We start from the raw sequence: 20,974 nt of genomic DNA, 5'->3' as shown, positions 1-20,974 counted from the left end.
GAAAAGAATTGGAATGCACATACTCCGGAATACATTTTCAGAGTTAAGGCAGATACATGTGCAATCTATTGTGCAAAGTCCATGTACTATGTTTGTGCTGTTCATTTTCATTTCCGCTAGGGTAACATAGTATTACTCTTCGGAGCCGACACAAACATAGCATTTATGCTGTGGTCCTCCCGCGTATTTCGCTCTTTTTAACTTCAGCATTACATTATATATATTCTGCCCAAATTAATTTCTTTACTGAATAGACATCGATACGGGATTAAAATCAGATACGAGTCAGTAAATCATCGCGTATATAAAGTGAAACATCTCCGTTCTCAATTTTAAACACTTTGTGCTATACGATGGGTACTAGTTGGACGTCACAAAAACCTGTTCCGGACGTCGATCTTACTCAGAAGACCGTAATTGTCACTGGGGCAAACACAGGTATGTTATTCGAATTCAACTATTTATATGCCACAGAAATAATCTCCATATGTCAATTATCATTGGAATAGATGCACTAAGGCTTCACAATTACGTAAAGGAAAAATTAACTTTGATAGAAAACTTCTTTATAACAAAAATTGGATAACAAATGAGAGAGTTAATATAATTTTTGAAAAGTTGCAATCATATAATTTTGTACACGATAAACGATGAGTTATCTGTCACTACGTCATAATCAACTTAACAAATTGCCAATTTGAGGTTCGCGTAAGCTTTATAGCGATCATTCAAACGAACTCATTTTAAGAGTAGGATGGACCTATGAGTTCTGGGGGAGAGGTAAACAATAATTTGTGAGCATTATTATTATAATTATTATGCAAGTGTAGAAGAACATCAGAGAAAAAAATTGTTTCCTGTATTAAAAGCATGGCCCTTCGGATTCCTTCATATTCTAAATATGACATGCAAGATTTTAAAATTGTGGCCCTCATTTGTATGCCACATGTTTGTATAGTCCCATATACAACTTTCTTTGTACATTGCTTGTTACTTAACAAAGACTGTGCAAAATTTCTTATGATTTTGATGATTCCAGAACCTTTCAGTACACACGAATACTTATATGCTTCATATATGCTACATAATCAACCTTTTCTGATCAATTTCATACCGTTTCTTTTACAATGCAATCGCATGACCAGAACTCAAATTTATCTTTAAGTGTCTTCACTTAAGGTTTAATCTCTGCGGGTGTTTAAAGCTTATTAAGATCGGGAAAAGGTTGTTTTGCTTAGTCATTGTGTTGTACAAAGCAATTACTTCCTCACAGTTAGTTTTAATTGTGTTGGGGGAACATGGCACATGCTGCAAAGGAGCGACTGTGCAGAGAGACGAGGAAAGCAACCAAATGGTAATTCTATCCTTACTTGGCTCTCATATTTGTCCCCATTTCGGAGAGATGGGTTGAACACGATTGGTACGTGACTGTTTTTGTGGACGCTTTCACCTAGGTAACTATACCCTTTAAAAATACCAGTGCTTCCACTCGTCATTTGTTTTCTTCATGAAATAAAACACCGAATTCCCATCAAATTTGATGGCATTCCTGAAGTTTCTGTTAGCCTCTTACTGCTTTTTATTTCTTCCATGAATTAACATGTATTCGCTCCAAATCTATTTTTTAAAATAGTTTCTTCGGATCTACATCATTTTGTCACGTATCGAAAATGATCATTGTAAAACTTTACCATTCAGCCCTTGTCCCCTCTATTGTCATTTTATTTTGATATCAGGAATCGGATATGAGACGGCAAAAACATTAGCCCAGCTGGGGGCAAAGGTCATTGTGGCTTGTCGTTCCGAAGCCAAGGCAAATGAAGTAAGTGAGTTTAATCTCCTTATGTAAGTTTCTGTAAATAATAGGCGGTGTCACACAGAGGCCAAAAATCCGGATTTTTATTTATCCGGATTTATCCTCTTAATTGTTTGTCTGTCACCAATTATCCCTTCAAATATCCTCATATGAGACAAGATAATTCTCTCTTGAATGGGTTTTTCAAGGGTTTTTTTAAGGGATTTTTCTGTCTGACACCAATGTTGAAATAATCCCTTTAAAGGTCAGTGTAAGTTAAACGTGATTGGCTGGTATAGGGCTTTTAACGCGCTATCATAACCTGCGCACAATCATATTAGCGCGCATTTAATGATTGAACGTGTGATGTCACAATGCTTATCTACCTAAACGACACATGCGCAATGGCCCATCAAAAAAATCCGGATTTTAGTTATCCGGATCATTCGTAGCCTGTCTGTCACCAGTCTGTCACCGACGTAAATGAAAAAACTAGATTACTAAAATCTGGTTAATTCAAGATGGGTCGGGATTTTTCTGTGTGACACCGCCTAATGATATCTGTTTCAAAGGAACATGTGCGAGGGTGGGATGTACGTGAGGGTGCGCGCTTGCGTGTGTGCGAGTAAGTGGGGCTTTAACTAGTGATATCTCCTTTCTTTACTTATAGGGTTTTACCTTTAACTGACCAAGGCAATTATAGCATTATAAGTACCCTGGTTACGGAATTATTATTCTGCCATACTCCACTCCCTGGGGAGCACGCTATTCCAGTCAGGAAACATCTAACAGACGCTCACCATTCTACACAAATTACGATGACTTTCGCATCCTACCGGCTACCCGTTTAACATCTTGGTTAATAATGGCAAACGTATATTAAAGATCGTCACCACTACTGGGCCAGGAGGGATTAGACCACACAAAGAGCCATCGAGGTCACTGTGACAGGTGGCTATCTCATTAACTCAGCTCTCATTTAACATAAGAAAAAGAGGATCATGGGGGACCAACAGGCACCGATTAGGGAAGTTTTCTATATAGAGGGAGCAAGTAGCTACAAGTATGGCAGTGTGCCTTTAATGTCTTTCAAAAGGACGATAGTGCTGGGACGGATTCCAACCCTTGACCCTTGGATTGAGAATCAATTGAATGAACCACTTTACCACGACATACCTCTATAAATGTATTTCCGTTTTAACCAATCAAAGAAAATAAGTTTCTCATGGAAAATAGTTTTTTTTCTCCACTGTTTGTAAAGAAAGAACTAATTTCAGATGTCGTTGTTCTCCTAGGCAATGGAGAGAATGAAAATGGAACACAGCGAGGAGAAAGCTGATGACAAGAAGTCAAAGGTCGAAATCAAGGTAACTAAAACCACCGACATAATAGTAATAGTGTAGATATAATGACTGCTATGAGTTGTTTATAGGCTGAAGGGGATGTTGCGTCCTGATATCACCCCGAGGCGTGCCGAGGGGTGATATCAGGATGCAACATCCTCGAGAGCCTATAAAACAACTATTCCCCGAATATTAAAGCAGTCATTAAATCTCTTTTATATACGGAAAAAAGGGTCATAGAAGACATGTGCGACTTACTGGTCAAACATGGTAATCAAGTTTGTTTACGCTATCGAGGTCTGTGTTGATAAACTTGCAGGTAGCTTACTATGGCGCACTCGATGTTTGTGTGCTAAAATCCTTCCCATTGAGATTGCACGCATATATCCCTATGCAAGTCTACGTGCATTGCGCGATCAGGCAACATTGGTCAATGTAATAATTTCCAAATCGAGATTCAATCCTTTATTGCTTGTGATCCTGAAGGTGATACTAAAAAATGAGATTTCATATGAAAAAAACAGGTTTACATGTAGATCTAGGCCTTACTTCAATCGAGATCGGTGGTCGTCCGCGCTGTGTTTATAGCAACCAAATTACTCGCACAAAAAATGTATGGTAACCGCGCTCCGCACAAACTAAATTAATTAACACGTAAACCAAAGGGGATCGCAGGATGAGGTCACTTTTCGAAAGACTATTGACTGATGGGCAAATACGAAGGCACTTTTTAAAAGACTATTGACTGGTAGGCGGGGCATGGTTAAAATCACGACTCTAATTTCGACCAATCAGATTTTTAAAGTGAGGTATAATTCATAATACACACGAGTATAGTCTATATGGTTTGTCGATGAGGGGGGGGGGGGGGTTGGGTAGTGGTTCAGGAGGCACACGCCCCCTTGAATCAGTACTTCGCCATATGATAATGTGAACAATTTGTACCTCCCTTTTTGTCAATTTCATTTGATTATCGTCTCTTTGTCAGATACTTATTTTCTTTTACATAAGAGTGTTGGGAAGTGATGTAAATGTTTACTTCTAGTTTAAATTAAGACACATTAATGGAGAAAAAACTTCTCTGCATGCCTATTTTAAAACTTACAGATATCGTCTCAGAAGCTGCTGTTGTTATAAACACATCCCCTGGTTTTGATAATATAGACATTTGTGTAAGCACTCAACCTTTCCTTTGCAATAAGCGCCAATTAGCACAGTCGCTTATTTGCCAAGTGTCGGTTTGCACAAAACAATAGGTATCGATTGACAGAAGGTTTACTTTGAGCAACATCAAAGCTTTGCTAAAGTATCCATTTCTGGCCTTCATTTAGCTACAGGACAATCCTTCTACAACCTTCATAGATTAATTTTACACTTAAAACATTTATATAATCTTGAATCCCCTCGTAACTATTCCGTGAGAAATGCAAATTGGAACATGCAAATAGTTTCCATAGCCATAACGGATCACAGTCACTTTCGAATCTTTATGACGTCACAGTTATGACGTCACAGTTAGTCTTTCCTTTCCCTCAACAGGCCAATGACCTTGATGTCGAGTTCATGACCCTTGACCTTTCGTCAATCGCCAGCACGATGAGCTTCGTAGAGGAGTTCAAAGCCAAAGGGCTCCCGCTTCACATCCTAGTGTGCAACGCCGGCATGGCCTACGGAGGGGAAGGTAAAATATGATCGCATAGACTTTCGCGAAATTATTTCAATTTGAATACCCTTTTGTACCGTTCATGTTACGTTAATACTCGTCATTGCAATATGATGTCCATACATCAGATTATCGTAAATGAATGAACCTGCAATTAATGTTATAATATGTTATTATTTTGATTACAACTGGTTTACAAATGAAGTTGCAAATATAGTTTGTTAATGCTTCTGCTTATCTTAATTAAACTGTTTGTTTTCCACACGGCGTGTAAATAAAAAATGTAATATAAATATATATATATATATATATATATATATATATATATATAATAATTAAAACAATTGAAATGAAAATCCTCGAGAGTTCTCTTCTTTACTATGACCGGTTTCAATTTGTATTTATTCAGATTTTTTTGTTTTAATAATTAGTCTTCAATTTTGATGAGGTGGTCTCCCCTGCTCTTGTATTTCACACAGTCAAAACAGCTGACGGTTTTGAGCTCCACTTCCAGGTCAATTACCTGTCGCACTTCCTTCTAACTCTCCATTTACTTCCGGTGTTAAAAGCTTCCAGGGGCAATGCCAAGATCATATTGGTTTCGTCTATGGCTTATCGCGGTGCTGGTTGGCACGAAGACAATATGCAATCGATCAACAAAGGCCAACTGTCCAAATATGGAAGCACCAAGCTCTATCAGGTTTGTTTGGAGAGAAAAAATTGAAGCAGCAAAAATAGTGTCAAATAATGATGATGATGAGGAGGAGGAGGAGGAGGAGGAGGAGGCGCGGTAGCTCAGTCGGTAGAGCAGTGGTCTCGTTATCCGGTGACCTGGGTTCGAAACCAAGTCGATGCGCTAGTGCCCTTTGGTAAGGCGTTAATTCTCATTACCAGGTCCCTCGGAGAGGACCTTAAGCCGTTGGTCTTCTGGTTGCTTACCAACAAGCATTTATTGCTTTCTTAGCTGCCAGGTAAAATAACCACCAATAGCACGTACATGTATGATGATAGTAGTAGTAAGAATAATAACAATAATAATAATAAGTAACAACTAAAGTTTGTGGATCTCACTTTCATGCCAAATGTTTGTGTAGCCCCCATCTGCACAATTCTGTATACAGTGCATCTGACTTGTAGCACAGTTTGTTTTAAAATGCAATTGCATGACCAGAACTAAACTTAATCTTTAACACTTTGGTCGCTTTCTTCAGGTCCCTGGACGGTCGCTAATTGCAAAACGGGCAATTTCGCACACAAATAGACACCAATTGAAGAGGAAGAATTGCTTTTTGCAACTCAATGGCTTTGCAAATTACCGGTTTCGATTAGCTCCAGATAGAGTCATTACAACCCTTTTTAACACCAGTAAAAATTAATTTTGCAATGAAAACGACTTAACTAATCTTTAAGCCTTTGGTAAATTTATCCCAAGTTAAATACAGTGCGACACAGGAGGACTGTTCGCGAAGCATGTAATAGTGATAATAATCTGAATTTATATAGCGCTTTATACGAAATGTCGTCTCTAAGCACTTTGCAGATAATATCACCCCGGTCATCAGATTAATTCACGCACAATGTGCACCATTTCTATTCCCTGGGGAGTATTCGTACTATATGGTCACCTTGAGGGCATATGGCAATTACTAAAACAAAGGCTTTCGTCACCCTACCGGGTCCCCATTCCTCTCCTGGGTATGGAGTGGCGAATGTAGATCAATGCCTTGCCAAAGGACAATAGTGCCGTGTCAGGGATCGAACCCACGACCTTTGTATTTCAAGTCAAATGCTTAAACCACCTCTAAAGAGTTAAATCGTTTTTATTTTGTTATACCTAGATTATGGAGATGTTTACATTAGCAGAGAAGCTGGATGGATTTGGAATCGGCGTGTTTTCTCTGCACCCTGGTTTTGTCGATACAGATATCGTTAAGAGGGAGAACCAACAGGTATCTGGTTCCATGAAGTTTTTTGTGGGCATGCTAAACTCAATGGGTGAGTATAATTCAGTGAGCGTAGGTATGGATAGTTGATAAACAGGTACTTGGACTAATTGTGTATTCGGATTTCAAAAGAGAGAAAGAGTGGTGCTAACCATTCTTTATGTACGATACCAATTATTATTAGGCCTTTTGAAAAATCTTACGGATCGTATGAGGCTTTTCTTGGGTGTTATCAATTCGAAATAACGTGTTCATCAGTGTTCCCTCTTCATCTAGCAGAAAATGCATAGACCGGAAGACAAAATATATTTCGACCGTAGATATGATATTCCTATATATATGACGACAATGATATTATTAACCTGGCCCCCGTAACACAAAGATTGGCAGTGGATGGAAAGACTGAGTTTTGCATTTGATTGCACAGAGTCACCAATGCAACCAATCGTACGATTAATTGCTAAGCTTCGTGTTATGGGGGCCCAGAAAACAATATATTTCTTGTATTGTTCTTTATCGATTACAATGTTACAGGAGCAATGCAGATACAGTTTTTTGCGTAATGACGTAAATCCCGCCATGACTGTGCCGACGCACTAATTAGCATTCATGTTATTTAACCACTCGACTACAACACCATGTCGTAGACTTGTGGATACGTCACCAGACTGTCATTCACATGGTTCTCGGTTCGAGTCCCGCCGCGGCACTAATGTCTTTTAGCAAGACATGTATCTACATTTTCTACCAAAGCACCTTTAGCAGGGTGGCTCGGCTCGTGCCGGGGTAATGATAGACTAGCGTTTAAAAATGTGAGCATTAGGTGCTTCATATTTTTTTTTATTGTTGTCATTTATTGATTACTATTTGTATCCCTCTTTTTTTCTGCACGGTCAGGGCTGGCACGAAACTCATTTGACGGAGCCTTGACGACAATCCACGCGGCTGTGAACCCGCAGTACGATGGTAAAACTGCGCTCTATCTCGAGAATTCACAACCAACCAGTCTCCAGAACCCATTAGCCACGTAAGTTTTATTTTGTAGCTTCCACCCTTTTTGTGTCCTTTATGTTAAATACAGAACAGTCCAAATAATGCTTTCATTTTTTTTTCTTAACCAATAGTAGTATAGCGTCGTTTAGTGACGTTTTGTTGTTGTTTATATCCAGAATGCCCTACATTGCAAATTGTAGATTACCAGAAAGTGCAAATATCATTTTGAGTCCATTTCTGTAAATTTACAAATTGAATTAAATTACTAATTTTTTATTTTGGCTTTTTAGTTTTTTATGTTAACAATATATATTTGTTGCTAAAATTATTCTTACACATATTAATAATTCTTGGCGTTTGCATAATTAGTTAACGGCATCCAATTTTCTCTTTATGACTCTTCATACTTAGAGACAGAGACAAGCAAGAATTCCTGTGGAAGTATTCGCTCGATTGCTTGAAGGATTACATCACTGAAGATACGCTTAAAGAACTGACGTCACACTGATGCAACAATGGGCAAAAGGATTCACACAAATCGTTCGCATTTATCAACCGTGACACAGTATAAGTGATATTTGTTGTCAATTGTTCATTTAACTTACATCAATGTACTTGATAAATGTCAATCCATGTTCCACACATAAATGACGCATTTCTTTTCCATATAGTGATAAAGATAATTTTTTCAATTAATTATTCTGATGCCGTTTATTTCCTAGAATTGACATACTGATCATAATCGAGCTTGTCTTAGGTTTAATCAAAATTAATTTACATGTTTATCAGCGGTAGTTTTCGCGCAGAGAACTATCGATCTGAATGGTGTCGTTTTTGTTATATAATTAATATATCGTTTTCGGTGCTTTAAAGGTAAACTTGAGTTCTGTTAAATATAGAAAACAAATTCTTACACAATTCAACGAAACTTACACTGAATAATCACGATTATAAATAAATGACATGTGCCAATTTCGGTAGACAATGAAAAGTGGCTGAGTAATGAGCATAGAAAGATAAGGAAATCTGGATAAGTAGGCACGACACAATGTCACTATGTGCAAATGGGAGTTGTGGTTTTTAGCAAAGATGATGCCCAGTACGTTTTCGTGCGCATGCTGTTATTTCACTGGCTCAAACAACCAATCTACTGCAGGATAAACGATCCAGAATAAATCATAGCAATTTTTCTCTCAAAATACGATTTAGTTCAGTTCAGTTCAGTTCAGTTCATTTTTATTCAAAACCACACAAAGCATGATAAAAAGAGACTGGTAAAAGTACATCAATCAACATATTCTAACTTGATTACATCATAAACTGAATGGTTTTAGGACCCCTATTTCGCAAAACTTGTCATCAGTGACAATTTTTTTTTTGTTAGTAGTTTGCTAGTTCAAGTTCAAGTTCAAGTTCATTTTATTTCCATTTCTCGTATAAAAATACATTTAACAATACATTATACATATAAGCAAATATATAAATATAAATAATACAAAGAATATGGAGGAGCCAGCAGAGGCCATTGGCCTTTCAAAGACTGGGCTCCAGTGTCCTCAGCTAATAATACAAAGTACAGAGAAAAAAACAAAAAAAAACAATGGGTAGTAAGTAAATAAACAAATGAGTACAGGCTAATTGAATTAAGCATACGATAGGAATTCCTTCATTAAATAGTTCTTGTATTTACGTTTAAATGAGGCAACAGATGGGCACATTTTTATATGGGTAGGTATTGCATTCCAACTAATTACTCCGGAATATTTAACTGATCTACGTGAAGTATGGTATTTTAACAATGGAATATATAAATCATTAGCATGTCTTGTGTAATGAGGATGAACATCCTTTGTTATTTTGAACATATTATCGAAAATAGAAGGTAACATATTCTTATTGTACATATACATAAATGATCCAACTTGCAATTCATGTATTTGAAATATGGTAAGTACATTCAATTTCCTAAAAAGCGGTTCAGATGGGGTTCTGGGGTGAGAATTTGTAATTGCACGTAGTGCTCTTTTCTGTAAAACATAAACTTGATTCATTACAGTTTTTGCACAATGTCCCCATATCAAAGTACAATAGGACAGATAAGGAAGAATGATTGCATTGTAGATATTAATCAATATATTTAGGGGAATCAAGTGTCGTATTCTATATAATACACCTATTGCACATGAAATCTTCCGGCGGGTATTATTAATATGTGGAGCCCAAGTAAGATTTTCATCAAGTGTCACTCCAAGAAATACAGTATTAGAAACTTGTAATATATTATAGTTATTAATTTTAATGTCACAGATTTGACCTGAAAGTTTTTTGTTTTTCTGCTTGAATATCATATAATTGGTTTTTTTTTTAATTTATAAGTAATTTGTTAGCCAAAAACCACAACTCAATTTTTGGTATTTCTGAAGTAATTATGGTTGATATTTCATAGATATTTTTACCAGACACAAAGAGGTTTGTGTCATCTGCAAATATGATTGGGCAAAGGTTTGGGCTTACGTATTGAATGTCATTAATATATAATAGAAAAATTAATGGACCTAAAATTGACCCTTGCGGAATACCTCCAGCGAGTGTCAATAATGTTGAGTTAACACCATCTATATAAACAAATTGCTTTCTGTTAAATAAATAGCTATGTATCAATTCTAAAGAAGTTCCTCTAATACCATAAAATTTCAACTTACGTAACAAAATATCATGATTGATTGAGTCGAATGCCTTTGATAGGTCCAAAAATATTCCCAGTCCAATATTCTTATTTTCAAAAGCTGTATTAAGTTGATCGATAAATTCAAGTAGGGCCATAGATGTAGAATGTCCAGAGCGAAAACCAAATTGTCTGTTGTATAAAATATTGTGTTTACATATATAAGACATAAGTTTTGCATATATCAATTTTTCAAAAAGTTTATCAAAGACCGAAAGCAGGGACACAGGTCGATAGTTTGTACATAAAGATTTATCTCCCTTTTTAAATATTGGCAAAACTTTAGCAACTTTTAAAGCATCTGGAAAGCATCCTGTTTCTATAGAGGTATTGAAAATATGAGTTAACACTGGAGCAACAATGTGTATACATTGTTTTAAAACTTTGGTGTCTATATCATCGTAACCTGGGCTTTTGCCTTCTTTTAAACTTAACACTGTATTGATTACCTCAGATTCCTTTGTACATGTGAAAAATAAGGATTGTGGATAATCACCACACAAATATTTAATAGGGTCTGTTAAAGTATTAGGCATATTGTTTGCAACATTCTCACCAACAGAAACAAAATATTCATTAAAAACTCGCAACACTTCTGATGGTTCCTCAATATTTTGTCCATCTTTTAAAAGACTTGGACATTCAATTTTCTTTTGTTGTTTTAAAATATTGTTTATAACACGCCATGTTCCTTTCAAATCATTTCTTTTACCATAAAATTTCTTTTGATAATAGTCACGTTTTGCACTTCTAATCGCATTATTTACAATATTCCTTTGTTTCTTGTAAACATCTTCTCTGTAATGGGTGGGATTTTTTATAAATTTGTGATACAAAGCATTTTTCTTACGACAAAGCTTTTTTAAAGAATGATCATACCATAGGTTACGTTTTTCTTTTCGATTATCTTTGGGTTGTTGTTTTGGAAAGCAATGATCATAAATAGAGCCAAAAACCTCAAAAAATGAATTGTATAACTGGTTAACATCAGTAGTTGAATTTTTCAAAATGAATTCCCAGTTCACCTTACTCAATTCAGTACAGAATAATATTATATTTTCTTCGTTAATATGCCTCACACTTCGAGCAGACCTTACATTTTGGTTTGAATTCATTATAAGATTAGAAATACAAAATATAGGCATGTGGTCACTTACAGGGTATGTAATAATTCCAGACAAATAATCATCACATGTGCTGTTAACAAAAATATTATCCAACAAAGTTGAGGTTTCTATAGTGATTCGAGTTGGCTTAGATATTACAGGAGAAAAAGAATAGGAATTCATAAATTGTACAAAATCATTAGGCTCCATCTCTTCTCCAACAAAATGATTTATATTGAAATCCTTGGTTCTAAATGGTTATTAGCAGATTTGTCACAGGTTTTTGTCATTTGTCATTGGAAAAGTGCTTTGTGAAACAGGTCCCAGAAGTGGGTTTTTTATTTCGATTTCCCGTTCCCTCTGGCGGTAGTTTGCTATGCAACTACCGGCGAAACACCTGAATTTGAGAAAAACCGACGATTTTTGGTTGCAGTGTTAATTCAGCTAATGGCGCCTGAACGGTCACGCATGGGTGATTTTGGAAAACAACGAATTAGGTGGCCTTGAAGGGATGCTGGAGATTATCCCTACAAAGTTTGAAAGGAGTCGGGATTAAAGAACTAGATAGCGCTCACAAGCACTGCGTGCAAAACGAACGGGATTTTGGAGAAGGAGAATGTTAATAAGAATTCAGAACGAGCAAGAAAACAAATGACGTCATTTCCATGATAGTTGAACTCCTAAGGAGACCGAAATGTATAAAAAAAGAAAGAGGGAGGTAGAAAGAAAAAGTGAAAAGGAGGGAAGGGGAGAGAGAGAGGAAGAGAGAGGGAGAGAGAGGGAGAGAGAGAGAGAGGGAGAGGGAAAGAGAGAGAGAGAGCGTGGAAGAGAGAGAGGGAGGGAGAGAGGGGTGGAGGTGGAGAAGCGAAGGGAAGGTGGGAACTCGAAAAGTTGCTGAGTATGCAGGTTAAAAATTCAGTCAAATCCTCATCCACTTTAAGAACTGATGTTAGTCCATTTAACAAAACAATACATCGCCTTCATAGAAATGTTACTTTAAATACATGTATCAGAAATGTTTCGATTTTGTTTTGAATGTCAAGTCATGTGATAAATCGAATGCCTGATATATATTATCGTAACAAAGGAAACTAGACTGACAGTAAATAAAGATATATCATAATGCGTTTGTTCGTTTTTCAAGAGACAAATGAAATGATCACATCAACATTTATTGGTATCAAAGCATCATCACAAAACAAATTCAAAATCATAATTATTATTTGCAAACTCGTGTGTTATCAAGAAAGAAGAGATAAATTAGAAAAGTTTCTAATTGCATAATTACAATTACACCAACAAGATTAACATTTTGTCCAATAATCTAAAACGGCTATGTTTGCGTAAACAAAATATAGACCCTATAAATCGTCAAGATTTCCCGGCATAACAGTCAACCTGTTTCCCTTCTTTCTGTTTTTCATGGAGAGGGTCTAAATTTGTAGCCGTCCAATGCTCTAATACTAAATGATATATTTTGGAACAAATATTCTAATCGATTTTTGTAGTCCTATAAGAAGAATATTACCTTTACTGTATTCTAGTGATTATATCTCTTGTTTCTATTTAATAACTATAATAAGAATGAAGAAACACCCACATATTGTAAACAAAAAAAATGCTTAGAGCTATTATATACATGACTGGAAATATGCTCTAAATGTTTTGGGAATGTGTCCTTTCAAATCTTGTCAATTATAAATACACTGCAATCTTAAGACATTGTAAGGATCTCTTCCTCACATGAATATATCTCTCACGGAGTATCTAACTCGCAGTATAACGGATAATCTAGAAAAGTTTAACAACAGTTGAAAAGCACCCTGGCCAGTCCATGATCTCGCTAAAAACATTATGCCTGTTGCACATAAGACGCTCTTCAACTGTGTCAGTGGATCGTTTAATTCAAAAGTATTTACGCTGCGTCAAACAGTGAACGAAAAGCGCCTATAGTTGATGACGGATGCACAAGGGTTGCCATACCACTATTATGTAAGCCCCTTTTGAGTTGTGAAAATTGTTACGCAAGAATTCCGTCGAAGGCGATTTTTGGGGTAGAAATCCAAAACCTTGCGCTATTTAGCTCTAGCACCCTGTATGCGTCAATGAGTTGGGCCAGTGCCTTGCGTCTATGCGCTTGGACTGGTTTCATTCAACTATATGCCCAAATGTCTTTCATTGGCACTATGGAAATAACGCCTCGTGTGCAATTGACATTATATTAAACAGATCATTCAAGACCATATTATTAGTTAAGATCGAGATGGGGATTCTGGAGAATTTTAGTCTTAGGTGTGCAAAGGTACACAATATCAAAGTATCGAAATGCTGACGTCAAGACAACGGCCTGATGAAGGACACCAGTTAACACAAGCTTGTACGTAATAACGCATTGATGGATTCAGGGCAGAATTTGTTAGAGGCTAAATTGATCATGTTGTTCTTAAAGTTGGCCACAGCAATATTGCTCTCACATAATGTATTCTTTTTTAGAAACATGGGTTGGAACTTTGTCAAACCTTCACACGTTGTGCAAATTGAGATCGAAAAACAATTATTTTTTTGGCCATTTCAACGTGTTGCCAATTTAGATATGTTAAAGCTTATTTCCTTTTTAATCTTCCTGTCGTCAAACGCTACATGGTTACGCAGCAAAAATTCGAAAATGTGTGCGCAGATATTTTTGCCTTTTCTACTCCTGCATCTGGTAAACTTTGTTAGGGTTCTGGAAACACCAAATATGGAATTACTGTCTAGAAAGGATTAATTTTAAGGGAGGTGTTTCACTGAACCATCAACAGTTTAAGTTTGCCGACATTCCGTTTGCACTCTTGTTAATTTTAACGAGATGTCAGGGAACTTACACTTAGGCTGATTTCATCAACGTTTCCCAGATATGTCGGAACGTCATACGCCTCGAAACGTACGAATTAAGTGTCACCTCGATACATTGTATAATGATTTAGCACAGCCCGAACAGTATACACAGAAAAAATAATGAGGATTATAACCTTTCTCCTAAGAGATCAATAATTTAACTACTTGAAATCTATTTACAAAAAATGCAAGTGTTTTTCTCTTTATAAATATTAACATATTCTATCTTATTTCAATCAGAAAAAAAATCACAAGTTGATCAAAGACGACTTATTTTTACCATTTCACTAATATTACTGACATCTACAACCAACGCACATAGTAAACATGTGTACACGAAATGTAGGCTTAAGGAACATCATATGGTAATCACACTATCTACATTATCTAGTATATCTGAACAAATAATTAGAAACATTGCACATCAAGATTTCATATTCTTATACGTGAACGATATTTACAACACAACGCATGCAGCTGTAATGAAGTATTTCAAAGCCGATCTCATCACAATCAAAATTTACAAATTCATAGCATTAGACACCTATGTACAAGATAAGAATAAAATATCAAATGTATTGACAACCAGTTAAATTTTGATAAACTTTCTATGATTAAATAAACATAGACATTAAATAGCTCTGATTTCACAGGTAGAATTTTAAAAATGTTAAAATGTTCTTTTGATGAGGTAAGATGTTACTGATCTATGTTTTTTGTATTAAAACCAGAACGGATATATTTCAGGATAAACTAAATTCCCTAGCTTTCAAGAGTTTAATCCCGTACTAGATACGTAACATTGGAAGAACAAGAAATATCAGAAAGAAAGAGAAAACACACTGAAACTTCTAACCCGAAATCAAAATATATATATACAAATGAATTAGTTCTTAATGAAATAAGTTTATACATCTGAAAACAAAATATCTTAAATCATGTATAAAACATAAATAAGTTTTCTTTCGCTTTCAATCAAAAAATAACTTTCTAGACCTGAACAGATACGTCAAAACAAAAAGTTTTCATAATCACCTAGCGTTATAAGAGTAAATGTGAGTGAATTAATTTGAGAAACTGGATTATTTGATTTACCTATCCGAATTTGTGCAGTTTAAAGTGAATGCCATTAGATGCTTAGACTTTCAGTATAATTTCCTCAAATCATTCAAGTACAAAACGGTATACCATCAAGGAGATGAAACTAATTGAACACAAATCAAAAGGAATAAACGTGAAACCACTAGGTTATTTAAGTTAAACATACTTGTAGACCATCAAGGTTTGTCTAGTTCAAACAGTATAAATCCAAAGATAAGTAAATAAATCAAGGCATTGTGTGACTTTCATTCAACGACATGCAAAGGTCGGGATTCTTTGAAATGTTGCTATTCTATAAAGATGACTAATTCGCAAGGTTTCCAAAATTTGAAATATTTTGTTTCCTTATTTCTACTTTTCAACTGTCTTATCTCTCAATCTATCAAGTTTTATGAATAGATACATACCCTAAATAAATACCAAAATGAGTGCAAATAATTCTTGTGTGGTGCGTAGATTTAGGAGACATACTTTTTGTATAAAATGTAACAAAGCACACACCCATATAAATGTATTTAGAAAAGACGATACAAGTGGATGAGTAATAGTAAAATATTAATAATAATTATGTTCGTCACACTTTCTATATGCGTGCAAAACTTCAACAACAAAATGTCTTTACAACATTGCAGCATAAGAATTTGTGTTTTAACCATCGTTTATTCAACATTCCAAATTCCCAAGAATCTATATAGAATATGAACTGAGCATTACTAAAAGTTCGCATAAATTAAAAACAAACATGTTGGGTTAGTGCCCTCTAATTGCATCCTTATGATATCCCTTTGAATAAACTTAGAAGGGACCAAACATAATTTTCTTGATTATGACACCGTACTATGAATTATTCCCCAAGGTTAAAAAATACAATCGTATTCGAGATCGTCTGCCAATTATGTATCACAACTTACTGTAAAATGGTCTATGCTATTATTTACTTCCATTGACTTAATAATACAACTAAAATAGGCAATTTATAAAACACATTATTTCTTAGCACCAATTAATTGTAAGTCTGTTTCTGTACTACCCACCCTTCAACATCTGTATACTTAAATGAATATGGCAAAAAAATCACACTCGCCTTGAATTTTCCTGTGATTTGACTGGGTAATTTCTTCTACAAGTTTCATAGGTTCCAAGGACAGACAAATACTAGTTCCCTTCAACATCTATTACTATATATCAAGTCTATATGTACATAAGTCAATTAAATCGATACTAATGGCTTTACAAACCAAAGGCCTAGCACTAACGCTAGACCTTCATATTCTAATATCTATTTTTTCAAAGATTGAGACAAACATGAGGAAGTTTAAGATAGTAGCGCTCAGATCTAATCTTATAAAATGACGACTAAATCCTAATCAAATGATTGGCTTAGAGGAGACATGTGTCCAGGCATTAATTGTGTTGACGCATAAGCGGTCAATAGCACTTTCTAATGACTGGTCGATTATTCGTTTCGCTCTTTACCTTTGCAAGTCATGTATACATGTAGATAAAAGGGATATGGGTGACTATTCTCAAGTTATCAAATAACAAGGATTCTCGTCGTCATTTTAATGAGACAAAATCTACACATTATATCAGACTGTTCTAAAGGTACAACGTGTGTGAATATTTTGAACGCCTCGACCGATGTGTACAATTTGTCTTTAGAATCTTTGTCGTGACATAGACATAAGTTCTACGTGTCATGACCTTGTCCATATGTTTATAAGTCAGTATTCTTATTCATCTCACACCACAGTCAGGGGAGGGATTTTGAAAGATCCATTTAAAGAAATATTTTAACAACTAACTTTAACTAAGATTCTAATTTTTCCTTGAATCTTAATTCTAAAGCTGAGTGAGCAGTACATTATGTATCTTATCAAATCACACGTCAAAGTGATAATTAATAACTTACACAGTAAAATCAAAACGTATCAATTTGTGTTACTCTTTCTTAGTTAATTCATCACACCTATCGATAAAAAAAGATCATGTCATAAATTGTTTGGCATAAACATTTATGACGATTATCGTAGACATACCAATAATGACTAAGAAATCAAATAATGGTCTATATATACCTATGACAATGTCATTCTTGAGTTTATTACCTATCTCTCTATACTAACACATGACCAGTATATGAATGTATACAGCTAAGCCCATCTAACAAAATAGCTAAAGTGTACTCTTAGCTTCCTAGCGCTTTGCAACGGATATGCTTGCATTTTTCTGGCTTTAAACCTGCTGCACACGAGGCGTTAAATTGATTTCGTTATTACCTAATCAAACCTTATATGGAGGCAATGAAATCTAACGGCAACAGCTCAACGCCTTGTCTGCTCTCCACATTTTGCAAATCACTACTTGTACAATATCCCTCGTGCAAGGCGCGTAAAAGACTGCATATTTAGCTTATGCTGTCCTTTAATTAAATGATGCCCCGTGTGCAAGGGGCATTATAACAATTTTTAATTTTTTTTTTATAAACGCATTGCATTCATTAACGCAAATATCGTTCCCGACTGTACAAGATGGAGTCTACATTATGGGTTCTAGAAAAGGGAAAATACCAAAGTGCTATTTTGCTTTTGTTTTATTACACGTATAAAAGTATAATTCTTCACCTTTCCGATGATTAATTTGACGAAACATTTAGGATTTTTATCTGAAGCTCGAATTGAAACATTAGTTCGTTTTTCTGAAAATTCCAGCAATAAATTTTATTTACAAACATGAATGTTCTGTTATTTATGCATTATTTTTTGCGTTGATAATTCGCTAGTTTTCGGTCGAAAATCCGAAACCTTACGCGCTGCCATAGCATTCTGATTTAAGGATTGCCTCGGTAGCTAGAGATTGCGCCTGGACCCGGGTCTGGACCAGCTCTGTGCAGTTTGAAATAACGCACCGTGTGCTTCGGTCCGATTCCTTTGCTGATTACGGACTCAATTCACATAGTCATAAAGTAGAGCTAGCTGTTCAAAACGTACATTTAGACCCGTACTGCCAGTACATATTATGACCGAATCTGCTAGCCCAGCCTTGAAAGAATAATATATTGTATTTGTTTGGGGAACTCATTCTGTGTTAGCCAAGTAGCAAAGCTGAGTATAGTATCGGCGCTCATGGTAACCGAGTACCTGACATGTGTCTACACTAGACATCAACCTCTGAAGCTAGAGGAATGACTGCTTCTCTAGCCTCTTCATCTACCTCTCCAGCATCTTCCATTCCTACAGCCTTGTACTCCTCCTTCGACGGGCTAGTCTCCCCGCCATGGGCATGTGGCTCCCCGCTGTCTGTGTTGATCCCGTAGTATCTGCTGAACACAGGTAAGATATAACGAAAACGGTAAACAGTTATAAAACGATTTAAAAAAATTCTTTCACAAGATGGATATATTTTGAAAGATACCACTTTGGATTTAGAGCCATTCCGTCTTGCGTTATTGTTGTTTTTGTGTAGTAAATATGATTATTGACAATTCACGGGGTTAAGTCGATATCTAGTGTAGAAATGCGTTATAAAAAAACAAGGTAAAATTTCATCAAATCCCGATTAGCAAAAATATGGATATGCATAATATGGAACAACGTAATGTATTTCCGACATTATCCGATGTCGCCATCTTGCTGCTGTTATATTGGATATCAAATTCGTTTGACAGATATCGTGTATTTGCCCTGCCTTAAATTAAACCTGTTCAATGCAAACGTCAGTAAACTTTGTGAGAATGCGACTTCTAGTGATAACTTTCAAACTCTATAAGAAAACATTGGTATCTCTTGATGACAGAACCATCCTGAGGATATTCTACAAGTCAGTAATAGAAAGTGTAATGCTTTTAATTTGTGCGGTTTGGTATGGTGGGTGCAGACAGGATAATCTTAAGAAATTGCAGAGAATATCCAATCACGCTGGCAAGATGACTGGTGAAGTGACAGATCTTAAAAGGAATGCTTTTGTACAATACTGAAAAAGGTATCCCAGATTTTGGAAAATGGTGATCACCCCCTTCATCACTGCTATACCCTAATGCGATCGGGGAAGCGGTACAGATCAATGAAGACTCGAACTTCACGATTCCTTAATTCCTTTGTCCCGCTTTTTATCCGTAAATACAATGAACAACTCCAGTCAATTTGAATAAGCCTGTATCTTGCCACTTCGCTAATCAATTGCATTGTAACCTTTCCTTTCCAACCAAATGTACCAGTATCACGAGCAAAGAAATAAATAATACCATATGATATCATACTGTATGTTATTCCAAGTTTAATTTATGAAGGGAAAAAGAAGAAAAATATATAACCGTGACAAAGAATGATACTTGTAATAAATACTGTTGATAATGATGATGATAAAAATAATAATAATAACAATGATAATAATGATGATGATGATTATAATATTAATGATAAAAAGGATAAACAGATGATAACAATACTATTTTCGAATTCTACGCAATCGTACATTTTCAAAAGTGATGTAATTTCATTTATTTATTCTATTTTCTTATATCATTCCACTATGTAAAAACGATTCATACCCGTGTTTCCATATGAATATGTCATGTACATTTGCTACTGTGTATTATATATTTGTGTATATTATTTGTTATTGTACATTGTTCATGTTCTTTATGTAATGCCAACAACTGAATTTCCAAATGGACCAATAAATTTAATCTGAATCTGAATCTGAATTCATTCTTTAAAATAGTAAAATACTTACCTTTTGAAAGTTTGTCTTTAATCATAACAAAATATGGGTATGAAAACGAATACGGCCATTATTGTATTATATATTACTTTATTCATAATTGCAATACACGTCATTTGGCAGATCCATATCAATAGTGAATTCTAAAAGAGTTATACGAATACATTACATGTAAGTCTAAAGCATGTTCGTATTGCTGAAGAGTGATAACGGTTCATGAATAATTACAATTACAAATTAATTTCAAGTACAATTGCATTAACTTGATAATGGAGTCATTTGCGTGAAAGCAACGTTATATGAGTTACGTGATATTACAATATTCATGTATCTAACAACAAAAATCCCTGCAATATTACCCAATTATCAATAGTAGTGGTTAAAAGATTTTTTTTTTTAAATCGTATATTAATATTTGTATTGCTGGGATCTGACTTGTAAGCATATTAAGACAGTGGTGTGCAACTAAAGAAAAAAACGCTACGCAGTTCTTCGAAGCAGCAATAGCTGGGTTTTGGCAAAATACAGCGAATTGAAGCTTATAACATACTATAATTGTAACAGAGAAACCTGTCGGATTTCTTCCTATGCTGCTGTTAACATGTGCATAACAATTAGCACGGATAATGTTACGGGAAGACAAAACGAATATTGACTTTGCTCTACCCACTTAATATATTAATCACGGGTAGAATGTGGATTTATC

General features: G+C 35.3%; 2 protein-coding genes across 5 annotated transcripts in view; one reads left to right on the top strand and one right to left on the bottom strand.

Moving 5' to 3' along the window:
* The first annotated feature begins 353 nt into the window (after positions 1 to 353).
* LOC115923371 (retinol dehydrogenase 12-like) lies at positions 354 to 7,307 on the top strand. Its single transcript, XM_030983851.1, has 7 exons — positions 354 to 438; positions 1,737 to 1,822; positions 3,091 to 3,162; positions 4,678 to 4,819; positions 5,281 to 5,501; positions 6,640 to 6,796; positions 7,279 to 7,307. The coding sequence occupies exons 1-7, from the start codon at positions 354 to 356 to the stop codon at positions 7,305 to 7,307; spliced, it is 792 nt and encodes a 263-aa protein (XP_030839711.1).
* Positions 7,308 to 12,696: 5,389 nt separating this feature from the next.
* The window catches only part of LOC581243 (scavenger receptor cysteine-rich domain superfamily protein), a 46,515-nt gene continuing 38,237 nt past the window's right edge, over positions 12,697 to 20,974 (bottom strand). The window contains exons 9-10 of one of the 4 annotated variants that reach the window (XM_030982790.1): positions 20,281 to 20,295; positions 12,697 to 18,868 (exon numbers count right to left, since the gene is read on the bottom strand). In XM_030982790.1, the coding sequence (XP_030838650.1) occupies positions 18,703 to 18,868; positions 20,281 to 20,295 (181 nt within the window). In that variant the 3' untranslated portion in view covers positions 12,697 to 18,702. The remainder of the gene's footprint in view (positions 18,869 to 20,280; positions 20,296 to 20,974) is intronic. The other 3 variants (XM_030982791.1, XM_030982792.1, XM_030982793.1) reach the window with 3 other exon arrangements.

The sequence above is a fragment of the Strongylocentrotus purpuratus genome, unplaced genomic scaffold (genome assembly GCF_000002235.5).
Source record: "Strongylocentrotus purpuratus isolate Spur 01 unplaced genomic scaffold, Spur_5.0 spur5_scaffold_13, whole genome shotgun sequence".
NCBI classification, from domain to species: Eukaryota; Metazoa; Echinodermata; class Echinoidea; order Camarodonta; family Strongylocentrotidae; genus Strongylocentrotus; species Strongylocentrotus purpuratus.
This window is presented reverse-complemented; position numbering and strand designations above follow the sequence as displayed.

Excerpts from the sequence above, each read along its gene's own strand:
- LOC115923371 (XM_030983851.1), top strand. The coding sequence starts at position 354 with ATGGGTACTAGTTGGACGTCACAAAAACCTGTTCCGGACGTCGATCTT. Across the intron at positions 439-1,736 it reads TGTCACTGGGGCAAACACAG|GAATCGGATATGAGACGGCA; the intron begins GTATGTTATTCG and ends TTTTGATATCAG. Across the intron at positions 3,163-4,677 it reads AGTCAAAGGTCGAAATCAAG|GCCAATGACCTTGATGTCGA; the intron begins GTAACTAAAACC and ends TTCCCTCAACAG.